Genomic DNA, 25,566 nt, shown 5'->3' on the forward strand with positions numbered 1-25,566 from the left:
GGGTGAAGGAACAGATGGTGACTTCAATGAAGGAGGAATCCCAGCATTAGCCTTAACTAGCAACATACAAGACCCGAGAACTAATTTTGAGACCGTCCAGGTCGATTTTTATCTATTTCTGGTGACTCAGTTCTGTTGAATAATCTTCGGGCCAAAATTTCCATGATAAGGGGGCAGCACTGATGGGAGTTGTGGCTTCCCTAAATGCCAGTCAACTGTGTAGAGTAAACAAGTTGTTAGGGTGCAGTTGTAGCTATTCCCAGGGTACGATGGTTTTGAACTGTTCTCAGGTATTGAACTAGATGCCGTCACCTGGATAGTATATGTTACTTTGACAAGCTGACTTGTAACCATCCTCATTCAATAATGATTACTATTGTCATTACTGCCCAAGGATGATATGCCGGCTCTTTAAAATATTACACCAAATGAATGACCACGTGCAACTAAGTAACAGAGAAATTCAAGCAGTCCCGCAAGTAAACAAGCCCGCGAACAGACATTTAGTTCCATTTACAAAGCTGACAAGTACTTAGTACATGGTGCGGCATGTAAAACCGGCCCGTAGTACGCAACAGTAGTATTCCACTGTGTCTGTGCATGTCGTCAATCATGCAAAATGAAAAATGTTGTCCACAGAGTTGTGCACAAACTAAACATTTCCTCTGACGTATCGACACTGCGCGAAAGTTTGTTGCTGTGTACGGCAGCTGCAGCCAGCGAAACTTGTTGAAACCAGTTGAGAAAAAAGCCTTGTTGTGTGAACCCGGGTAAGTGCGAGTGTGTGATAATGCCATATTCGTTATCCGAGTGTGTCGTCATTGTTGAAGCATGCATTTATACCGGATCTTTTGTGAAAACAAAAAATTTGTTTCAGGAGACATTTCCAGGGCGTTTCGTGCCAGCAAAAAGATACACGAATTGATTGAAAAATTGTGGCATACAGGACCAGTTCAAAATGCACCCAGAAACCGACCACCACCTGTCCCGACACCTTTATTAAAGAGGCAAGTACAACAGATAATGACAAGAAGTCCTCGTAAATCAACCAGGAGATCGAGTCAACATGTTCAGGCGAGTGTGAGTAGTCGCATACGTGTTTTAAGGGGCCTGAAGTTAAAACCATACCGAATCATTGTTGTGCAAGAAGTGACGGTGCCTGACCTGGTGAAGAGAGTGCATTTCTGATGAGAAATGTTGCCAGTCGTGTCTTGGACCCACTAAGGCTCATCATGAGTGATGAGGCGTGGTCCCACTTATGTGGCCACATAAATTCCCAAAACAACTGGTATTGGCTGACAAAAAATCCACACTCGATCTACTAGGTACCCTTGCATGGTGAGAAGATTGGTGTTTGGTGTGCCATTTCGACCATGTGTGTTAGGGGGCCCATATTCTCTGTGCTGACAGTGAACCGTGGCGTGTATTTGGAAATTCTGAGAGAGTTTTTTTTTTTAAAAAAAAACTTGACAATTGGGAGCGTCAGTTACGTTACTTTCAGCAGGACGGTGCAATGTGCCACACGCCAACTGCATCATTGTGCACGAGATGTTTACACCAGAGAAGACAACCGGCAAAGGCTTGTGGGCTCCTCAGACGCCAGGCTTGTCCACTTGTGACTTTTCCTTGTGGGTACTGTTAAAAGGAAGAGTATACAAAAGAAATCTGCACACAACTGAAGGATACAAGACCAGGATCCAGCGTGTCATCAATAGCATCATAACACGCAAACTGACAGGGTACAAACGAATCCCCTCAAGCACGCTCACGTGTGTGAAGAAGCGGGTGGAGGACACTTTCGGCACATACTGTCAAGGTGAGTAATCGTATTCACTACATTAAATTTTATTTTACTTTCACGTGTTGACTTTACAGGCCGGTTCTATGTGCCGGACCGTGTATTAGATACTCTACTTCATCATTTTGCTCTGGAGACTGTTTAAGGGGGCTAGGACATCAAACGGGAGAGGCACCACAGGACATTTTAATTTCCACTGTCTATACTTTTACCAGAAAATTCATAAAACTTTGTCAGCATGACCAGGAAGGATTCAGGATTCAGAGTCGTAGCAGCGGAAGTTCAAAAACATAACAAAATAATTTTTTTTTACAAGTGTAATTTCATCATTTTTTCACTTACTATTGGCTGCATTTGCTGCTATAGGTACACTTTTCTTCATAAGTAAGAGAGACTGTTCGATGAATTTTGCACAGTACGCAAACTTTAGAATCTATTTAATTTATGAAAAATGAATGAGCTGTTACGTTTTAAACTTTATGTTTAGAAAAAAATCAAATTTTGTAGTTAATTATCTCAATTTTTAGCCCAGTTTTTAATAGATTTGGAAAATTCTGGAGTTTCATACACTTGTAAGTATGGTTTGTATGCTGTGCAAAATTCATCAAAGAATCTCTCTTACTTGTGAAGAAAAATGTAACTATAGCAACAAATGCAGCCAACAGTAAGTGAAAAAATGATGAAATTTCATATCTAAAAAAAAAATTATTTTGATATGTTTTTGCACTTTCACTGCTATGAGTGTGAATCCTGAATCCTTCCTGGCCATGCTGACAAAGTTTAAGAATTTATTTGTAAAAGTATAGACAGTAGAAAATAAAATGTCCTGTGATGCCTCTCCTGCTCCCAGTCGGCTTGTTTGACATCCTATCCCCCTAATTGAAGAAAGCCAGCTAGAATAAATAAAAAACAACTTCAACTGTTTCAAAATTCATTGCTAAGTAATCAGTTGCTGCAGTTCCACAGGTGCCACAACTAAGCTCATCAATCGCATACGAGACAAAGCAGTACGTCCAGGTGTGGACTAGAATGCTCGCTCTTTCCGAGTGGGAGGAGTCAGTGGAAAGTACGAGGATTGGAGGTGGTGTACAAACAGGAAAATCAATTAAAACAAATCCAAGCGTTGCAGAACTTTTATGAATCGCACGAACACGGCACGCTACAGGAATTGCAATATAACAGCAGAAGGATCAGTTCTGAGAAACTACAGAAAATGCCCGCGCAGCAGCGGGACGGCAGGTACATCTGCGTGCCGATACACGTACTCGGACCACATACGTACACATACATCCACGTGGCAAGTGAAAAAAATTAATAACAATAACAACAGATACACAACTGTCTTAACTCCGAATCAGAATGAGACGTCTTTCCTCAATACACTACAGCGTCGAGGCGATACGTCGGGAACGTGCCTCACAGACTACGTGCTCCATTCTGCATCCCCCGGAGCCGGGCAGCGGCGCCCACGTACGTGACACTACGGCTGCCGTACACCGCTCCGGGCGAGATCGCACCCGTTCCTCGCTACGTCGGCGGCCGAGGGGCGTCTGCGAAGGTGGCACCGACCTCCGGCGCGGCGGGTCGCGGCCGGTCTCCCAGGAGGATGCGCTCCACCTCCTGCGGGGTCAGCAGGCCGCGCAGGGGATCCTCCGCAGCAGGTGGTGCAGAGCCGGGGGCCGGGGGTGCTTGCACCGCCGGCCGGTACGAGCCCTTCTCCTGGTACATCAGCGACTTGTGCTCGCGCCGTTCTTGCTCACTCTGCCACTGCACCTGTGGTAACACAATCATTTGGAAGCTGTATATTATGCACATTTTGTCACACTAATTAAGTATGGTGTAATTTTCTGGGGGACTGAGAAAACTGATCTTCTCAAAGCTTCTGGACTACAGAAAAAGCGTCATCCGAGCCACAGTGGGAGCTAAAAAGAAACAACACTGCAAGTCTTTAATTGAAAAGCTCGATTCAATGTCCATTCCGAGTATGTATACAAGGTGAACAGAGAGGTAAGCCCACCTTTTGAGAAAACATGTTATATGGACATGTATCTAGAAACACTATCTTCACATTAAAGCTGTTTCTACGAGGATTACTCCAAAAGAAAAGCACACTATTTTTTTTTTTTTACTCCATCTTTTACTCTACATGTTTGAAAGTTTTACAGTGTGTAGATACATCCTTTAGGAACAATACTTTCATTTCTCCACATAATTTCCATCCCTCTAAACTGCCTTACGCCATCTTGGAACCAGCGCCTGTATACCCGCATGGTAAAATTCTGGACCAACCTGTTGGAGCCACTGTTTGGCATAGTGCACAAGGGAGTCATCATCTTCAAACCTTGTTCCACGAAGAGAGTCTTTCAGTTTTCCAAGGAGGTGATAGTCACATGGAGCCGATCAGGACCGTATGGCGGGTGTTTCAGTGTTGTCCATCCGAGTTTTGTGATGGCTTCCACAGTTTTTTGACTGACATGTGGCCGTGCAACAGCAAAACATCCTGCTTTTGCCGATGTGGTTGAACACAACTCAGTCGAGCTTGAAGTTTCCTCAGTGTGGTCGCATATGCATCAGAATTTATGGTGGTTCCACTTGGCACCATGTCCACAAGCAAGAGTCCTTTGGAATTGAAAAACACCATAGCCATAACTTTTCCAGCACAAGGTGTGGTTCTGATCACCCCCCCCCCTCCCCCTTTGGGTGAATTTGCATGATGCCACTCCACTGTATGCCTCTTGGTCTCTGGTGAAAAATGATGGAGCCACGTTTCATCACCTGTCACAATTCTTCCAAGAAATTCATCTCCACCATTATCGTACTGTTCCGAAAGTTCGCTGCATATCGTTTTCCTTGTTTCTTTGTGAGTGACTGTCAAAATCCTGGGAACCTACCTGGCACAAACCTTTTTTAACTCCAACACTTTCAGTATTCAGCAAACACTTCCTTCCCCTATCCCAACGTAGTGTGTGACAATTCATTCACTGTGATGCGCCTGCCAGCAGTCACCAACTCGTTAACTCTCTGCACATTGTCTGGAGTGTGTGCAGTACGAGGCCTGCTGCTGCGAGGACAATCCTCAATATTGCCGTGCCCGCTTTTGTCACGTAACCTGCTTGCCCACCGACTAACTGTACTGCAACTGACAGCAGCATCTCAACCTCTTGTGGATGTTTCGCACTGTCTCGTTTTCAAAGCACAGGAATTCTATGACAGCACATTGCTTCTGACGAACGTCAAGTGTAGCAACGTTCTTGAAGACATGCTGTGACGGCGCCACTCATGGGAACAGGTTGAACAAAGTTTGAAAACAAACGGGAAGGATGTATCTACACACTGTAAAACTTTCACACATGCAGAATGAAAACTGTATTTTCACAAAAAGAGTGTTCATTTCTTTTGGAGTGACCCCTCGTATATCTCTTCAACACACAGTGGGAAACACGCATGAAAAGAACTTATAGTAACCAATACCTTCCTAAATGAAACGTTTGAAAAGCCCTCGATTTGCGAGGAAGCGAGCATCAAACCTGACATGCTGATGTATGCCTGCAAAACTGTGTACTGTTTCACAGCCTTCCACTATATGGCCACGAAGACAGTCGTATACCATGGTTCTGAACACCTGAGTGTTCAAATTCAGCCACAAATAAAAGTGTAGAGGGTTGAGGCGTAGAAAGTGAAGAACCAGTTCCTCTCTACCTATCCGTCTGTCACAGTGTTTGTTGTTTAGAGGCCTTCTAACACTAACATTGGAATTACGAGGAACACCACTGTACGTGAAGTACCTGTTTTGTCGTACATGTAATGACACATGTTCCAGCAGAACAGCTGAAGCCCAGTAAATTTCTCCACTGAGCTTGAGTGGAAGAGCACGAGACTTGCTAAACAGTATCCAACAATGCCGGCCCAAATGTCGTCAGAGAACATTTGTTGACGACATGACTGCACTATCTTGTGTAGACTGTTGAGAGCCCATACGTTCTGATCATGTGAATTTGCGATCTGATCGTGTTGTAATGAAGCCTCATCCATGAACAGCACATTTGCACTAAACTGAGGGTTGACGCATTGTTGAATGAACCATATGCAGATGTGTTACCACTAGAGTAAGACCAGCTGCTGATACTGTCAGCACATTCTGTACTTGGTATGGATACAATAAGTTATCGTGTAACACTCTCCAGATAGTCATGTGGTCAACATTACTTGTTGCAGCTAATTGTCTTACACAGGCACTAAATTAGTTGTCAACTGCACTAAAAAGTTCTTGCTCCATATCGAGGTGTCTTCCTCCTCCTGGGCCTTGCCTGGTCACAAGTAGTAAGCTTAAATGTCCCACACACCCTAAACGCAACTATCAATTGCTTTAAATCCAGTACTAGGAAAAGTCTTTGAAGGCATAATATATCAGCAGATTTATGAGTACCTAGAACTAAATGATATGTTAAGTGTGTCACAGTTTGGTCACAAAAAAGGAAGGTCAGCTATACAAGCCATAGATCTCCTAGTCAGAGACATTTTAGCAGCATTCGAGGACCGTGCTCACACACAGGTAACCTTATGTGATATGAGCAAAGCTTTTTGACTTTGTTGACCACTCACTTTTGCTCTATAAACTCGAGTACTATGGAATATGTGATAAAAGTTTAAAACTCATCAAATCATACCTCAATAAAAGGAAACAGGTGGTGAGTTCAGGAAGTCATCTGTCAAACACACTCGAGGTTCAACACGGAGTGCCACAGGGATATAAATTGGGACCACTTATCTTCCTTGTACACATAAATGACTTACCAGGAAATATAGATGTAAAGACGTATATGTACAACTTTTCTATCTGTAAACCATGTATTTGATAACCTAAAAGGGAACACACACATTAAATCGCACAAGCAAGCACATCTTCAGCTCGGACCAGGATGCAGCTGTCACGTAGAATGGAAGCAGTAGTCTGGAGAGGACGAGTAAAGGGAATGAATAGCAGTGCGCATGTGAGGGAAGAGAAGAGCGCTATTTGGCGGATTGTGTCAGTACTAGACTGACAATAGGTGGGATGTCGGAGGCTATGGAGGAGGGAGGTGGGGGAAAAAGGAGAAGAGCAGAAAAAATAGGTAGGTGTGTTGCTAGAGGGCAGTACAGAAAGAGGATGGGCAAAAGGAATATGGAGGAGGTGATAGAACAGGAAGCCCACAGTTCAGGTAGCATTTAAGAAACAGAATGTGGGGCTGGGGTTTAGCCAAGGAAAGGTATACTTTTCTGAACTGGTGCAGAAAGATGGAGCACGGGTCCATAGAGGCAGGAATGGCGTACGCGAAACGAGACCGATGTGGAAATGGGCAAACGAAGATGTTAGATGATTGTGAGAGGAACTCACACACACATGTGACTTCTATCTCTGGCTTCTCGGGCCAGACAAACTAAAAAGTGTCAAACGAGAGCAATAATATGCAGTGGAGGAGAGATGGAGCAGGGGAGAAAAAGCAGGGTAGAGTTGGGGAAGAGGAAACATGCTGCCTGGTGGAGCATGCGGGCACTAGTCGTGGCGGGGGAGGCTATGTGGTGCAGTGTCAGGCTTATGACCCACCTCCACGTCACTTCTGGCGGTACCTCACCTCCTACCTTTGTCGACAGGCGGAATGGCTGCAGATGCAGAAAGCATTTTCAGTGTATGTACAGATTTTCAGAAATCCAAATCCATGATCTTTTCACAACTTTTTTGTAGAAGCTTAAAGCACAAGCTTGCGTTGCCTGCACTGCACACTTAAAGTACATGGAAGCTGAGCAAGTTCGTTCCCCCACCCCACAACACTCAACCTCTTCCTGCAGGTAAACACTGCATTCTCCCCACTCCCTCCATTCTACAGATGGCAAATTATGATGTGGAAAAACTTTTTGGGCTGTGAAAAATGAATTTCACTCGGAGTGGCCTTGTTGTTGTTGTTTTTGTTGTGGTTGTGGTGGTGGTCTTCAGTCCTGAGACTGGTTTTTAATGCAGCTCTCCATGCTACTCTATCCTGTGCAAGCTTCTTCATCTCCCAATAACTACTGCAACCTACATCCTTCTGAATCTGCTTAGTGTATTCATCTCTTGGTTTCCCTCTAAGATTTTTACCCTCCACGCTGTCCTCCAATACTAAATTGGTGATCCCTTGATGCCTCAGAACATGTTCTACCAACCAATCCCTTCTTCTATTCAAGTTGTGTCACAAATTTCTCTTCTCCTCAGTTCTATTCAGTACCTCCTCATTATTTAAATGATCTACCCATCTAATCTTCAGCATTCTTCTGTAGCACCACATTTCGAAAGCGTCTATTCTCTTCTCGTCTAAACTATTTATCGTCCACATTTCACTTCCATACATGGCTACACTCCATACAAATACTTTCAATAAAGACTTCCTGACACCTAAATCTATACTCGATGTTAACAAATTTCTCTTCTTCAGAAACGCTTTCCTTGCCATTGCCAGTCTACATTTTATATCCTCTCTACTTCGACCATCATCAGCTATTTTGCTCCCCAAATAGCAAAACTCCTTTCCTACTTTAAGTGTCTCATTTCCTAATCTAATTCCCTCAGCATCACCCGACTTAATTCGACTACATTCCATTATCCTCGTTTTGCTTTTGTTGTTGTTCAACTTATATCCTCCTTTCAGGACACTGTCCATTCTGTTCAACTGCTCTTCCAAGTCCTTTGCTGTCTCTGACAGAATTACAATTTCATCGGCAAACCTCAAAGTTTTTACTTCTTCTCCACGGATTTTAATATCTACTCCGAATTTTTCTTTTGTTTCCTTCAATGCTTGCTCACAGGTTGACCTTAACACCTTTAAAACAAGATTAAAATTAAAATAGTTTTATATTAAAAAGATTTAAACGGAAGTTAAGTGGGCACAGTTAGACACAGCTGTTCTAGCTGATACTCCTCCAGCAACCCATGAGCGAGCGGCACAGTCGTGGGCAGAGCTACAATTTATACGTCACCTCCACTGGGTGTAAACACCGTATATAGCTCAATGAAGTTATGCCTCCAAATTTTTCCATTCGCACCCGGCCCTCGATGTTGCAAATCACAGTAGCAGACGCTTTGCTAACATGGCTTGCACAGACGGACACACAAGTCCCCTACAGATAAGAAAGACTTGTATGAATTCTGGTGAATACTGTATGTCTAATTTTATTAAATGGATGCTGGGTATTACATTTTTTTGGGTTAGCGCTAACTTGCTACTCCGTTCTAGAACCACACCTAACTGACACACAAAACAAAATCCATGACAATCCAGTCAATTTAACTGCCTTTTCAATACTTTCATGATCACTTGTTCACTTTCATTAAGTTTCATGACTTTCATGCTCTGTAGACACCCTGATATTTAACACTGATTTTGGCACTGTGTTAGGAATAGTAGTAGTAGTAGTAGTAGTAGTAGAAGAAGAAGAAGAAGAAGAAGAAGAAGAAGAGGCTGAATTAGCAAATGGTTTAAAATGAGAGAGGTATATACATATGAAAACCTCTTAAAGGAAATTTCACACTCAGAACCCGATGATTACATCAACTTACTCTGAATTGGCAGTGAAACTTTTAATAATTTTTTTCCAGTATACTTCATTCTCACATAGAAAAATCAGGCAAGTACTTGAAAGTATATTTGCCTCTCCTTTGTCCCCTAATGACAGTTCATCAAAATGCCACAAAGACGGAATATAAAGCCTACATCATATGTGGGAGAACTGAGAACTTCAATTATTTATTTTTATTTTATAACATTCCTGCTTCTATGTTGCGTGTAGATATTTATTTTCTTTTTCCTGTGTGATATATGGATGGGAAATATGTGACATTTTTACCATTTTGGTAACTGCCAGTGCTACTTTGCTTTTATTCTTGATCATAGTTTTCACAGTTGTGGAAACCCACAATAAAATGGGGCAAATTGTAATAAAACTCTTTTACACTAAACACATGTGGTGAAACTGACACAAGCAATATCATTCATGATATAAAATTTTCCATCAATCAAAATTTCTGTCACACATGCTCTATGTTTGACAACCATGTCAAACAGCACCATACAAAGTCAAATACACTGACAGAAAAAGAAATCAACACCAAGAAGCAGTTGTGTGACAAACAAAAGATGGTAGGCATCTTTCTGCATCTGAAAAATGATGCCACCAGCTGCATAAGAGTAGCAACATTGTGGGCCACGCTAATTACAGCTACATACATTTCTGGGCCTCACCTGTTTAAACAGCCTTATTATGGCTACAAAATGGGCGAAAGCAAGCTATAGTGGAAGTGAGTGTGGCTAGCCCCACATTTACATGCCACAAGCAAAAATGTTAGTAGGTAAAAAGAGATATTCAGCTTCATGGTTCTGCTCTTATTTAAGTAGTCAAACTATGATTGAGACTTATGAACTGGTGCTAGATACATACTTCTCCAGGATCTTGAGACACTATTTTGAATATATCATAAAATTAATTGGCCAACAACTGGTAAGACCAATATCAATATGAAACGCTCTATACCAGTTGCAACCAGATTGGGGATCACCTTTTTTTGGTTACTGGTGATCCACGTGGAAGTTTGACGGATCTCTTTTAAAGTTCATTTCTCACCAATATTCCTCTTGATACAAGGCACCTACAACTCTTTGGTGGAAGGAGTCACGAAATTCATTAAGGAAATAACAACGTTTGTGTTAAAGCTTACAGCAATTCACTATTACAGTGAGAGTACTATGAATTTCATAATTTATGCTACTATACAGGATGTTGAGTAATACGTGACAAGCCTCAGGGGAATGGATAGAGGACATGAAATGAAGCAGGAATGTTCACTTATGTACATAAGGTCATGCTTTTTTTAATTTTCTTAGCTACATACACTTTCTTGTTGTAACACGTTTGCTTCATTGTGTCTTTTGTTTACAAATTTCCAGCTTGGTCCTACAGGTATTTTATCTTTACTTGTTGCTTGTTTTCCGAGGCTTGAAGTCAAAGACTTCTTACATTTGTCTTAGTTGGTATGGTACTAGCTAATACACAAATCCTTTCAGTATTGAGAACACAATCACTGGTGAAAGCTGACTTCACATTTCTTATGGGACTGGTGTTAAGTCTACCGAATATTCTTCTCTCGCTAGGAATCGAATTGGCTTTTTAGAGGATGGGCAACACCAAACAAGTGTGTAAAGTGACGTGTCAAGTCCGACTTCCAGTTAGGGCTGTGACGCTTGCTCATCAGTGTTGTTATTGGACTAATGTGTACTGCACATTTTTGGTTAGAATGCTTTCTAATTAGTACATGATGGACATGCACATGATGTGTGGACTTGCAAACAGCAATGCTTCTGCAGCTGGACATTTGTATACTGAACAATACCCTAGATATTTACAGAAAAATAGAGACCTTTCAAAAGAATACATACACATCTTATGGAGACAAGCCCTTTTGAGAGGAGATTCTTTCATTGTGGAAGACCAAATAGTGACAGAACACTTGCTTTACAAGACTGAGTACTTCATGAATTTGAAGACAATAATTGCAGTAGTTTGGGACAAGTAATAGAAAATGAGAATATGAGTCACTGAAACAGATTTTAAATCCATGGAAGCTCGGTTACTGGGGACGTGTTCAGTACCACACATTCTGTCTACCATACTACTCACTGACGAAGCACAATATACCAGGAATGGAGTGAAGCACAGAATTTTCACAACACTCGTGTATGGACAAATGAGAACCAATTTGCAGTTTTGGACACAAGACGTCGACAACAGTCGAGCATTAACGTATGGGCTTGCATAGTTGGAGACTGATTCACTGGACCTTTCATTTTCTATGAAGTACTGTCTGGAGCTTGGTACAGTGAATTTTTAATGGTAAACTGAAGTGTTTTGCTGGGAGATGTTCCACTACACTTATATCAGAATTTGTGGTTCACAGGTGATGTGGCAGCACCTCATTTTTTTCTGCACGCAAGAACAATTTCAAATCAGCATTTCCCAAATAAATGGGCAGGTTGTGTGGGAGCAACATCCTGACCTGCTCGATCTCCCCATCTCAATCCACTGGAGTTTTATTTTTGGGGGATTTACAGTACTTAGAGTATTCAACACCTATTGTGATTGTTGACATTTCTTGCCTGTGTTCAAGAAGGAATTCAGCAGATACAGCAGGAACTTGGAATGTGAGAAAAACTAAGACAATCCTTGATGTGTGGTCTATAACATTGTGTTAGGGTTACTTGAAAACATACTGAGCATTTGCTTTAGCCATCTGAAGACAATACATGAAACAAAAGAGAGAAAAGAGAAAAGAAAGAGAGAGAGAGAGAGAGAGAGAGAGCGCACGCGCGCACATGCACACACACACACACACACACACACACACACACACACACACACACACACACACACACACACACAGAGGTTTTATGTTAAAACTGGCTGCAAAGAAGAAAATTCTGAGTGGATTTTACTGTGAAAATGCATGGTTTCATTTTCTTTCCGACATTCAGTTTCAACTATGCTGAATATGAGGGTGTGTGTGTGTGGGGGGGGGGGGGGGGGGGGGTTAAGCTGGATGTGTCAGGATGATAGCTTCAACAACATTATTTCACATAGTTTCAGTCTGCAAATGGGTACCATTACAAAGCATAAGGCAGTTCAGATTCTGTAGTAGTGTTCTAATCGTAAGTCGATAAGCCCTAAATACAGCCTTCCTAATACACAAGTTTCCTGTTACAATTTTGAGTTCCATATGGGCAAAGTTGCAATGAGGAGCCAAAATTTGCATCAAACAATTCCCATGGATTCCCCAGATTAGGTATATGCAATTCCCGTACATACTTAGCAACTGCAAAGCATTTGCCAGTTTCATTAGTGTGATTCACATATGACTGGAGTTATACGATGTGAAAAGTAATCTTTACAGGGACCACAACTACAAAAAAGAAAAATGTCATTTGGTAAGTAGCTTCTTCTGAAAACAAAAACACACATAATGAATTAATCGTACACAGTTAACATTCCAGAGACATTGAGTCTAATGTTTTATCTATGATAATGATGTAGGCTGCAGCAATGAATTAAAATTCTATACCAGCACCGGAATTCGAACCTACGTTTTCCTGTTACTAGGCAGATGCACTGTCCACTGAATCACACTGGCACCACGGCTGCCGCAACTACACGGAATATGCTGGTACGTGTCGCTCGCCGATACAAATTTTGATTCACGCCTCAACCCATTACTATTCCCTTTCTAAACTCCCGTCAGTCTGGTAGAGGCTCTCCACTATTGGAATAGCAGGAACATCAACTGTGTATCACTAATATACTGAAGTGACAAAAGTCACAGGCTACCTCCTAATATTGTGTCAGACCACCTTTTACCCCCTGTAGTGCAGCAACTCAATGTAACATGGACTCAACATCATGTTGGAAGTTCCCTGCATAAATATGGAATCATGCTGCCTCTACAACCATCCATAATTGTGAAACTGATGCCGGTGCAGGATTTTGTGTGCAAGCTGACCTCTGGATTATGTCCCATAAATGTTCAATTGGAGTCACACTGGGCGACCTAGGTGGCCAAATCATTCACTCAAATTGTCCAGAATGTCCTTCAAACCAAAGGCTTACAACAGTGGCCTGGTGACACGGCACATTCTCGAAGTCCAAGAATGGTTGCAAATGGTCTCCAAGTAGCCAAACACAACCATTTCCAGACAATGATCAGTTCAGTTGGACCAGAGGAGCCAGGCCATTCAGTGTTAACACAGACCACATCATTACGGAGCCACCACAGCTTGCACACTGCCTTGTTGACAACTTGGGTCCACGGCTTCGTGGGTTCTGTGCCACACTCAAACCTTACCAGCAGTCCTGACCAACTGAAATTTTCACTCATCTGATCCAATGACGGGGTTTTATAGTCGTCTAGGATACAGCAATGATCAACGGCATCAGGATACAGCAGGCAATGGACATGTGGCCTGTAATTGAAAAGTGTCACGATGATCTCTCCATTGGCAAAAGAGCTTTTGTATGTCCATCCTTTTATCAGGATGTCTCTGGGACGACAGCTGTTTACTGTCGTGACAAAAAATAAAATGAACTACCGCCGTCCTTGTGATTCTATTTTATTTTGTCGCTACCAGTTTCGACACTTCATTGTGACATCTTCAGGCTGTTTTGATGGGGTACAGGTTGATACGATCGTCATGCATAACGCATCAGTTGCCACTGATGATTTATGAATGGGGATCCAAGAAAACTCCCAATAACCACGAAATGTTGGAGAGTGGTCATCACGGGAGTGCACTTCTGGAAGAGCAACACAGAATGAAAAATAGGAGGAAACAAAATGTTGTGTTTCCAGTAAGTGACAATAGTATCTGTTGCAATTCCATTGGATGATTGTGTGGCAAGGGTCCAGGTTAGACATAAAGAAGCTGAGATGGTCACGTCACTCGGTCAGTGACTGTAACAGACAAGGGTGGGGTGACATCCATAAATATGACGTCAGACTCAGGTTGCGAGAGGGAGATTTCACCTCCGGGGGACACCAGGGTATGGGGACTTTTTTGGGGCTTATGTTTCTTCTCCTACTCTTGCACAGGTGAAGGAGGGCAGGGCACAGAGGGAGTAAAAGCGTCTGCGAGATCCAGAACCACAAGAGAGTGGGCGATCTTGGGGCGCAAGGATGGTGCCGTCTCATGGCCATGTTGTGGTAGTAGGCTTCCAGCCTGAGAGATCCTGAGGAGAGAGATCCTGGGGGGGGAGGGGGGGGGGGCACCACAAGCAGGTGCCGAAGAAGGGGGGCACATCTTCGGCCCGGGAGGAGGAGTGACACTCGGAGGGGAGGTCAGAGGAACTGCGAGGGAGGGGGTGGGGAAAGGGGGAAGGGTCTGAGGGTAGAGAATTAGGTGCGGGAAAGGACGTGAAAAGTCAAAAGTTGAAGAAAGTCACACTGGATGGAGCCTCTCATATTTTTGGCGAGCCTCAGCATAAGACAGATGATCCAGCGATTTGTACTCATAGATCTGCTTTTCTCTCTCATAAGCTGGACAACATGGCAAGCGAGGGGAGTGGTGGTCATGACAACTGAGACACACAGGTGGTGGAACACGTGGACTTCCCTCGCGGAGTGCTTATCCACAGGCACAGCAGGGAGACATATGCCAAAAATGCAAGCACCGAAAGCACCTCGTCAGTGGTAGGACATACGGCTTCGTGTCACATCTGTAGCACATAACCTTGACCTTCTCTGGGAGGGTGCCCCCCTCAAAGGCCAAAATGAAGGTGCCAGTATCAGTTCGGTTGTCTTTGTGGCAGTTCTGTACATGTCGAACAAAATAAACGCCACATCACTATAGATTGGCAAGGATTCCTCTTCAATTTGCAGGATGAGGTGCCTATGAAACATCATTCCCTAGACAATATTCAGAGACTGGTGAGAGGTAATAGACACTGGGGCACTGCCAAGACGATCACAAGCACGAAGAGCTGCACATTAGGTGGCAGAAACCCAACTGCATCTTACTGGAAGACTCCACATCACCGAACTTGTCCTCAATATTTTCCACAAAAAACAGCGGCTTTGTGGCGGTGAATGTGTCCCCGTCCGTCCTAGTACAGACGAGGTAGCTATGACGGCGATCCTGGCCCTCTTTCCACAGTGTAGCCAGGGAAGGGAAGGCTGCTGGTCATACGAAGCTGCATTCAACAATCCTTCACCATTCGAAGAGACGCTCATTGGAGAATGACCAGATTTTTGCAGCTTAATATGCTTCATGTGCCAAGCATCACCCTGATACCACCCACTCCCATCAGGGGCTCCTCCCTCGGATGCAGTCCAACAACAGCAAGGGCCACCTGGCACGGCAGCAATTGCTGGGAGTTCCGATGCTCCAGGAAGACTAGCAACCACTCCATGGCTTACATGGGGCGTGAGGGACGGGGGAGGGGACAGCTCAGGTGTCAGTAGTGTGATCTGTGTGTTGTCAGGGGGCTCAGCCGGATGGGTACAACAGCCCCACCACACAGACTGGCTAGCTGTGCTGGTGACCTAGCAGGGCAGAAGGGGGCTACACTACAGTGGGGAAGGGAGAGGGGAAGGAAGGGGCAGAGGAATCCACACCGTAGACGCTAGAGACTGAGTTCTTCCCCAGATGGCTCACACTAAAAACAGAAAATTTAGAAGTGGAGGGCAAACCTCAAGGGACGTAAATGTCAAAAAGGATGAAAGAAAAGAGGCAGGAGGAAGATGAAATAGAAGAGGCAGGAGGAACAAAACTGCAAGCAACACAGGGAACCAGGTGGATAGCCAAGTCGATGTAAATCAGAACACAGAGGGGGGGGGGGGGGGGGGAAGAAGGGGGCAACGGGGAAGGAGCGAGGATTGAGAGGGAGGGGAAAACGGAAAGGAGTGAGGGTTGGGAGCTAGGGGCGGGTTGAAGGAAATGGAGCAAGGATAGGAAGACAGAGGCAGGGTAAAGAAAATGCAGCACAGGTAGGAAGAATGGACTGCAATAGCTCGGAGCCCCGTGTGTGCCACGGCCCAAACTCACAGAAAGAGCCGTGAGCCGCCTCAGGGGAATAAAGAATTAAAGTTCATGGAGAAGAAATAAAAACTGAATATGGAGATGATATTGTAATTTTCTCAGAGACAGCAGATCAGTTTGGCTGAATAGATAGTGTCTTGAAAAGAGGTTACAGGATGAGCATCAACTAAAGTAAGTCAATGGTGATGGAATGTAGTTAAATTAAGTCAGGCAATGAGGAAATTAGACAAGTAAATGAGACACTAAAACTACTAGATGAGGTTTAACATTTGGGCAATAAAATAACTGATGATGGGAGAACTAGGGAGGATATAAAATGCAGACCAACAATAATGAGAAAAGCATTTCTGAAAAAGAGGAATTTGTTAACATCTAACAGCAATACATGTATTAAGAAGTCTTTTCTGAATGTATTTGACTGGACTGCAACCTCGTAGAGAAAAGAAACATAGGCAATTTACAGTTCACAGAAGAAGAGAATAGAAGCTTCTGAAACGTGGTGCTGCGGAGGAATGGAACTAATAGGGAGGTGCTGAAACGATGGAGAACCAAATGTACAGCACAACTTGATTAAAAGAAGGGGTCATATCATAGGACACATTGTAAGGTATCAAGGAACCACCAGATTGGTAAAATAAGTGTAGTACGAGATTGTAAAGGGACAGCAAGACCAGACTACAATAAGTAGGTTGAAGTGGGTGTTGGCTCCATCAGTTATACAGAGGTGAAGAGAATTGCATAGGACATACTAGTGGGGAGAGCTGCTTCAAACCAATATTTAGACTGAAGATCACAACAGTAACATTCTTCTTTTTAAGTGGCATATGACCACATGCACGTATCTATTTACACCACAGCACACAAAATGAAAGGTGAGCCAGGTACAGAAACAGGAGACAGTGAGACGCGGGAGCTGCGCGTTCCGCAGCCACTCACCTTCTGGCGGTGCTGGTGCACGGCGTCGATGACACGGGCGACTACCATGTCGCGCGTCAGGACGCCGTCCTCCGAGGCGTACGCCGCCGCCTGCCACGCCACGCCCAGCTTGGCAATCTCGCGGCCAGACATGCCCTCCGTGACGCGCGCGATCTCCGAGCACAGCTTGCCATAGTCAAACTGCGCCACCTTCAGCCGTCTGCGGGGAAAAAGACAGTTCGCAGTCTTTAATGCTCGTGACACTTGTTCTGAAGCTCTCAAAATTTTCACAGAGGTTCCACCTATAGACAATGGAGTACTGCATGAAAAAAATCTGCAGAATTATCCACTCTGATCTCAATAAGATTTTGAACTCGTGCAAAAATTCCTATTGAGTGAACAGAGATGTAAAATTACACTCTTCACAAAATGAAGACAAGTAATATAATGTAATTACAATATCAATAAGTCACAACTGGAATCACTCGGTTCATGTAAGGATTTTGTAGGGATACGAGATGGCTCCATCACATAGGCTCGGCCGTAGGAAAGGCAGGTAGCAGCCTTCAGTCTGCCGGTAGTGTAATAAATCGAGCCTTGTCAGAATTTCTCCCCCAATTGAAATCTACAATGCCACCTGGTTTTTTGTCGGTGTTTCTATTTATAAAGTATTTAATTTATGATTTTGTACGTTCTAGTCCTATTCCAGTCCTAAGCCTAAACTTCACAACATACATATTTTTCTGTTTATACACTATGTGATCAAGAATATTCGGACACCAGGCTGAAAAATGACTTAAAAGTTCGTGGCACCCTCCATCCGTAATGCTCGAATTCAATATGGTGTTGGCCCGTCCTTAGCCCTGATGACAGCTACCATTCGCGAACACATACTTTCAATCAGGTGCTGGAAGGTTTCTTCGGGAATGGCAGCCCATTCTTCACGGAGCACTGCACTGAGGAGAGGAATCCATGTCGGTCGTTGAGGCCTGGCATGAAGTCAGAGTTCCCAAACATCCCAAAGATATTCTGTAGGATTCAGGTCAGGAGTCTGTGCAGGCCAGTCGATTACAGGGATGTTATTGTCGTGTCACCACTCTGCCACAGGCCGTGTATTATGAACAGGTGCTCGATCATGCTGAAAGATGCAATTGCCATCCCTGAACTGCTCTTTAACAGTGGGAAGCAAGAAGGTGCTTAAAACATCAATGTAGGCCTGTGCTGTGATAGTGCCACGCAAAACAACAAGGGGTGCAAGCCCCCTCTCCATGAAAAACACAACCAAACCGTAACGCCACCGCTTCCAAATTTTACTGTTGGCGCTACACATGCTGGCAGATAATGTACAATGGGCATTCGCCATACCCACACCCTGCCGTCGGATCGTAGCATCGTGTACCATGATTTGTCACTCCACTCAATGTTTTTCCACTGTTCATTCATCCAATGTTTATGCTCCTTACACTGAGCGGAGTGTCATTTGGCATTTGCTGGTGTGATATGTGGCTTATGAGCTTCCGCTCCACCATGAAATCCAAATTTTCTCACCTCCCATCTAACTGTCATAGTACTGGCAGTGGATCCTGATGCAGTTTGGAATTCCTGTGTGATAGTCTGCATAGATGTGTCCTATTACACATTACAACCCTCTTCAACTGTCGGCGGTCTCTGTCAGTCAACAGACGAGGTCGGCCTGTACGTTTTTGAGCCGTACGTGTCCCTTCACATTTCCACTTCACTATCACATGAGAAACAGTGGACCTTTGGATGTTTAGGAGGGCAGAAATCTCGCGTACAGACGTATGACACAAATGACACCCAAATACCAGACCACGTTCAAAGTTTGTGAATTCCGCGGAGAGCGGATTTCTGCTCTCTCACAATGTCTAGTGACTACTGAGGTCGCTTATAAAGAGTACCTAGCAGCAGGTGGCAGCACAATGCACCTAATATGAAAAACATATGTATTTCAGGGTATCCCGATACTTTAGATTACATAGTGCGTACTAATAATTACTTATGTTACAATATTACACCACCAAAATTTGTTTATCAATGAATAAGAGTAAAATCATGTAAAACAAAACATATCACACATTCTTATTTTGCAAAGCTGTTTTGATGTTGTTCAAGAAACTCGTTACTGTTACATTTTATCGATTTAACAATCAATATCAGACCAAATTTGTATGAAACATAAATCACTAACTTTAGAAATATTCACCTTATTTTGATATCCCCGCCAATGTTTGTCATTATCACAGTTACATAAAATATTTACATTAGTGAATTATACCCATTAATTTGAAACTACATTAATAACTGAAAGCGGAACTTACATAAGCAGTAATTTGGCCTATAGTACTTTCTGGAAACTTCCAGAACAGTTCAGAAATCGTAAATACTATCCGTCTTGGCACAAAATGCACCACACTCAGTCTGAGACTAAGTTCTGCTTCTGAGAGAATGAACACAATGTGAATTCTTTTGATTTACGTGGTTAGGAAGACAACAGGTCACTTCTTATCTTTCATGTGCATTCAGAGTAATTTTCTTTCTGATCGTGAGCAGTGTTCGTGACTGTGGAATAATAGATTCTGCAAATAAGTAGTAATGCTTTAGGCTTGTCATTTATGAATCCCAGGACCTACTGAAATGCATTTATACTCAGCAGTTATGGATAATGAATATGCAAGTTAGGTAAATAATTAAAAATATTTGTGAAGATTCATCTCTTGAACTATTAATAAACATTGCAATCAAAGTTATTATCCGTCCCTCACATGCAATAACATTAGATTTTAATAATTTCACTATAAATAATAAAGTGAGGCTCTTTACAATAGGAAAATTCTGTCAGTGTCCAAAGAAGACAGCTTACAAAACTCCCTTGTGACCCACTCTAGAATAGTGCCCAATTGTATGGGAGTCTTACTAAACAAAACTAACAGCTGATATCAAACATGTACAAAGAATTGTCACAGGTTTGCCTCAATTGTGGGAATGCATCACAATGTTCCCAAAAAAAAAAAGTGACTGAGAGACAATTGAAGATAAAAACTGAAAAGATAAAAAGTTTTGAGAACGACTGTTGGGTAACGATTCTAGGAATACACGACAGCTGTGTACATATCGGAACCTCACAGATTGGCAGGCCAAATTAGAGGCACTCATGAGGTCCCGATAAAGTTGTTTTATACCTTTACACAGGTTCCTTGGTGAGAATGGTATACCTTGTGGTGAGGCTGTTATGATCCACTTTCTGTCACACACTTCAGATATTGGTTTCGTTGCAGCTGTCATATAATCGAAGTTGGTTACCTAAAGTAAAGTTAAAATCAATGTGATCTGGACTGATACTTTCTATTTGCACCACATTAAAACTTGGTCTAGAAAAAATACATGCCGATTTGTGCAGTTCCCTCACTTATCTATGATGTCTGATGTGCTAACAGGCTAAAGTCTTCGTATGCTTGTTAAAAAAAGCAATAGGAAGCAATAACTATAAGCAAAGCTAAATAAAGGGTGAACCCGAACTCCACCAACAGACTTTCAGAGGTTGCTCAGGGATACCTTTTGAGTATTTTTGTAAGAGGGACCCGCGGTTTCTGGTGGCCCCTTAAAGAGCTGTTAAATTTCACTTGCTTTTTTGCCCGAGTTAACCCTGCATCTGCACCATAATGAAAATAGTGCACAACAGCCCAAATGTCAATGGTATGAGCAGTTTGTACTGCTTCCATTCACTCACAATTCCTACTGTTGACAACCATAATGCCCTCTTTACCTTGTTGCTTGCATATTTGCATCCAGTACCACTCGGACCTGTCTAGGGGTTCATCTTCCAGCAGTGTTAGTTGTGTGTTACCAATAATACATAGGAGGACTACGAACAGATTTACTGACAAATAGTTGACCGACACAATCCTCACGTACAGGTACACCAAATGTAGTAAAAGTGCTATACGACAAAGCTATTCTGAGTTGTTCTTGCACTGATGGCAGCCACACCACAGTACTTTTATATCCATACATAGGCGCCTACGAGAAAATGGATCCCTCCGTGCTAGAATGTAAGAATCTGGCAGTGTGAGCTATGCTAGAACACTTGGTACGCAGTTGGTGACACTCTCGTCCTAACGTACGGTGTGTTGCACGAGCTCTGAATGCAAGCCTGTGATGAAGCAAGCTGGGATATTTTTACTTCCCTTCTTGTTTTCATGCCTAACTAATTACCATTAACATACATGACTATAATATGCATTGCCATAAAAGAGAGAGGTTCGTCCTCAGTTTTAAAGAATATAACACCAGATATAATTTTGTGCTTAGTTTTACATATGTAACTGATTTTCTAATTTATTTTGACCATTCCTAGTTAGTATCTTTCATTATAGGGCAAGATCAGTAATTGTTTCGTTACTGAAATGCTATTGTTGATGTATAAACAAATATAAATTAAATTATTAAATTATAAAATTATAAAATATAAATTATGTACTAATTATAAACATTTGGAAGAACAACCAATTGTATTGAAAATTTGTGCATGGCACCAATTGTGTTCTTAAAGGATCTACTTGGCTCTATTCGAAAACATGTTAGCAAAGCCACCCCTTAATTATTTCCAAAGTAATTAACAGTTTTGTCAGAAGTGTTGTTTCCATAACAATATTTGTCAATTTCATCATTTAAACAAATAATTTGGCTTAACCCTTGCACAGAAGAAACTGTTAAAAAAGAACCAATTTTTTGGAGCATTCAGTTAATTTAATGTAATAAGAGTCAAGGGACATGAAAGGGAAGCAGTGGTTGGGAAGGGAGTGAGACAGGGTTGTAGTCTCTCCCAGATGTTATTCAATCTGTATATTGAGCAAGCAGTAAAGGAAACAAAAGAAAAATTTGGAGTAGGTATTAAAATCCATGGAGAAGAAATAAAAACTTTGAGGTTCGCCGATGACATCGTAATTCTGTCAGAGACAGCAAAGGACTTGGAAGAGCAGTTGAACGGAATGAATTGTGTCTTGAAAGGAGGATATAAGATGAACATCAACAAAAGCAAAACAAGGATAATGGAATGTAGTCGAATTAAGTCGGGTGATGCTGAGGGAATTAGATTAGGAAATGAGACACTTAAAGTAGTAAAGGAGTTTTGCTATTTAGGAAGTAAAATAACTGATGATGGTCGAAGTAGAGAGGATATAAAATGTAGACTGGCAATGGCAAGGAAAGAGTTTCTGAAGAAGAGAAATTTGTTAACATCGAGTATAAATTTAAGTTTCAGGAAGTCATTTCTGAAATTATTTGTATGGGGTGTAGCCATGTAAGGAAGTGAAACGTGGACGATAAATAGTTTGGACAAGAAGAGAATAGAAGCTTTGGAAATGTGGTGCTACAGAAGAATGCTGAAGATTAGATGGGTAGATTACATAACTAATGAGGAGGTATTGAATAGAATTGGGGAGAAGAGGAGTTTGTGGCACAACTTGACAAGAAGAAGGGACCGGTTGGTAGGACATGTTTTGAGGCATCAAGGGATCACCAATTTAGTATTGGAGGGCAGCGTAGAGGGTAACAATCGTAGAGGGAGACCAAGAGACGAATACACTAAGCAGATTCAGAAGGATGTGGGTTGCAGTGGGTTCTTGGAGATGAAGAAGCTTGCACAGGATAGAGTAGCATGGAGAGCTGCATCAAACCAGTCTCAGGACTGAAGACCACAACAACAACAACAACAACAACAACAACAACAACAACAACAAGTTTTAATTGTAATTTCTGTAAATTTAACTTCAAACCATGTGTAGTTTCAGTACCTATTATTGTGAGAATATATAAGGGCCCGATTTTCGGTCTCGAGACAGTCTGTCCACGGCCAAGAAACCTGTGTTGGTTAGAACAACAACAACAATGCTTCAACTTAACTGTGAAATAACTGTTACACAATTACGCCATGTGTTAAAACAATGACAGTGTCTGCTCCATACATACCTTTCTATTCTTCAAGAGCTGTGAACTTTATGGTTAGATTTTTACTGCTCGAAGACATTCCATAGTAAATTATTGTGCAGGATGTGTAGGTTTACCTGCAAACTATATAACTGTGTGTTACAGGGGGGGTTGTGAACAGTGAAAGTAAACTATTGTGAAACGCGACTGTGCACCTGTCGGCTACATTATTTAAAGTAGTCAGTGTTATGCTTCCACACCCCATTTTTCAGCCAGTATCACAATGTAGTACATTTGCATCGAGAACAACAGACGAACAAATAAAGAAGGCAAACTGTCACAAGCTGATCAACTGTTCTGAAATTCTTACACAAACAACAGTTGCACTTGTATCATTGACAGAAGGTACAATAGTTGCAACCGGCAGACTTCCCTTGTCGAGTGGCGTTTGTAATTGCTTCCTACAGCACCGTACAGGAAGACCACAAATTTACTGCTTTCACACTGTTTACAGATGAGGCCCTGTTTATTAGAAAGGGCATATTCTACAGTAGGAATAGCCCCACATGGACTGACAAAAATCCACAAGCACTGGTGTGCTGATCCTATTGACAGGCATTTGTTGTGAGAGTATGGGCTGCTAGTGTCAACAATATAGTGATTGGACCTTACATGTTTCCTGCACACTGAATAGAGTTGTGCACAAATCATTGCTTCAAAACGTCTTGCCATATTTCCTAGAAGATGTGTTACTAAGAATTTGTCAGCTTATGTGGATTCAATAAGACAGGGCAGTTGCTCACTTTCGTCCTGTTCTGTGGCGACTCAGTCACCAATGGACTATTACTTCCGGTGACATGTGGAGTGCCTAGTTTATGAGAGACTGATCAATACTCGCACGGACCCCGACACTACAATGATTGCAACCGTGGAAGTAGTACGAATCAAGCGTGTAAGACAGTCGACAGTGTGTCACTGTACAATCTTGCACAATAATGGTGCTCAAAATTTTGAACAATATTCGTAAGGAAACAATTGTGCATTTGTTTTGTGCAGTATTGTAGACTGAGGGAAAATACTGTGATAAAACAGTATGTGTTATGTCTGAGAGTTGTTGCATTACTGTGTGTCGGTAAATTTTAATTACTGTGTATTACAGGCTTTGTCACTCTTGCAAAGGTATTTTCACAGACACAGGCTGATTGCTGTAACACACTGAATAAATCATAATTATATTATTTCCCTGTAATGCCAGAGACCACGGGTCTCTTATACTAAAATACTCAGGTGGTATACTTAACAACCTCTGAAAGTTTTGTCAGTGAAGTTCTGATCCACTCTGTTTAGCCCCAATGGACTCCACCCTTTTGCCTTTGCTCTATGCTTCCCTTTATCCTCACTACACACAGCTTATCTCACTCTGGGGACATGACAAAGCAACAAATGAGTCCCCCGCTGATGGATGTCCCTAGACTTTAAACAAATGCCAAATTGTGGAGAAAATATTTCTAACATTCAAAAATAGATGATTGACGGTCTTTGTGGCCTCCGTTCCTGCTAGAGTTCCAACTGACATGCATCCAAGCGTTCGTTCTGCAAGATTTACACATAATTGTGGAGTCAGGTAAGCTGTGAACCCATTCCATGTAATTCCAACATGTACCACTGACTTCTCTTATGTTAATTATATTAACAAAACATTGTTGCCAATTCAGGTGTCTCAGGTAGCTAAATGCAGTAAAATAACAGTGTTTCATTCTCATCCATCTCAAATAACTATTAAAATTTCTTACTCTGAAACAGAGAAGAATGAAAACATGTCTATGTTTAGCAGTTGCAGAACAGAGAGACCTGTTGATGATGCCATTTCTTTCTCAAAAGCATAGGGAGTGTGTGTGTGTGTGTGTGTGAGAGAGAGAGAGAGAGAGAGAGAGAGAGAGAGAAAGAGAGAGAGAGAGAGATATTCATGTAGTGCGATCCTCACCTCTTGCCCTCAGCGGCCGGCTGCAGGACGAACTTGTCGAAGTAGAGCCGGACGAGTCGCTCGCGCTCCTCGGGTCCTGGTAGTGAAAACTCCACCATCTCGTCCAGCCGGTCATTCACTGCCCAGTCGAACTGCTCAGGTGTGTTGGAAGCTAGCACCAGCATGAACCTAAAAGGGATACATGTATGGTCACACACAACAAACAAAACTGTAGTGATGCTGATACACAGTATTTCCTGCCAAACAAGACTTTAGACCTGGCTAAAGCAGGAGTAGTAACTAACAAGGAGACCACCTGGCAAATAGAATTTTGTAATTTTTTTTTATATTTATGGTATGAG

At 42.4% G+C, this 25,566-nt stretch overlaps 1 protein-coding gene across 1 annotated transcript in view; it reads right to left on the reverse strand.

The window, feature by feature from the left end:
• Nucleotides 1-2,917: 2,917 nt before the first annotated feature.
• Nucleotides 2,918-25,566, reverse strand: part of LOC126295104 (ATPase family AAA domain-containing protein 3) — an 87,924-nt gene continuing 65,275 nt past the window's right edge. Inside the window, exons 8-10 of the mRNA XM_049987359.1 lie at nucleotides 25,226-25,393; nucleotides 17,317-17,515; nucleotides 2,918-3,571 (exon numbers count right to left, since the gene is read on the reverse strand). Of these exons, the coding sequence (XP_049843316.1) occupies nucleotides 3,326-3,571; nucleotides 17,317-17,515; nucleotides 25,226-25,393 (613 nt within the window). The 3' untranslated portion in view covers nucleotides 2,918-3,325. The remainder of the gene's footprint in view (nucleotides 3,572-17,316; nucleotides 17,516-25,225; nucleotides 25,394-25,566) is intronic.

The sequence above is a fragment of the Schistocerca gregaria genome, chromosome 11 (assembly GCF_023897955.1).
Source record: "Schistocerca gregaria isolate iqSchGreg1 chromosome 11, iqSchGreg1.2, whole genome shotgun sequence".
Lineage (NCBI taxonomy): Eukaryota > Metazoa > Arthropoda > Insecta > Orthoptera > Acrididae > Schistocerca > Schistocerca gregaria.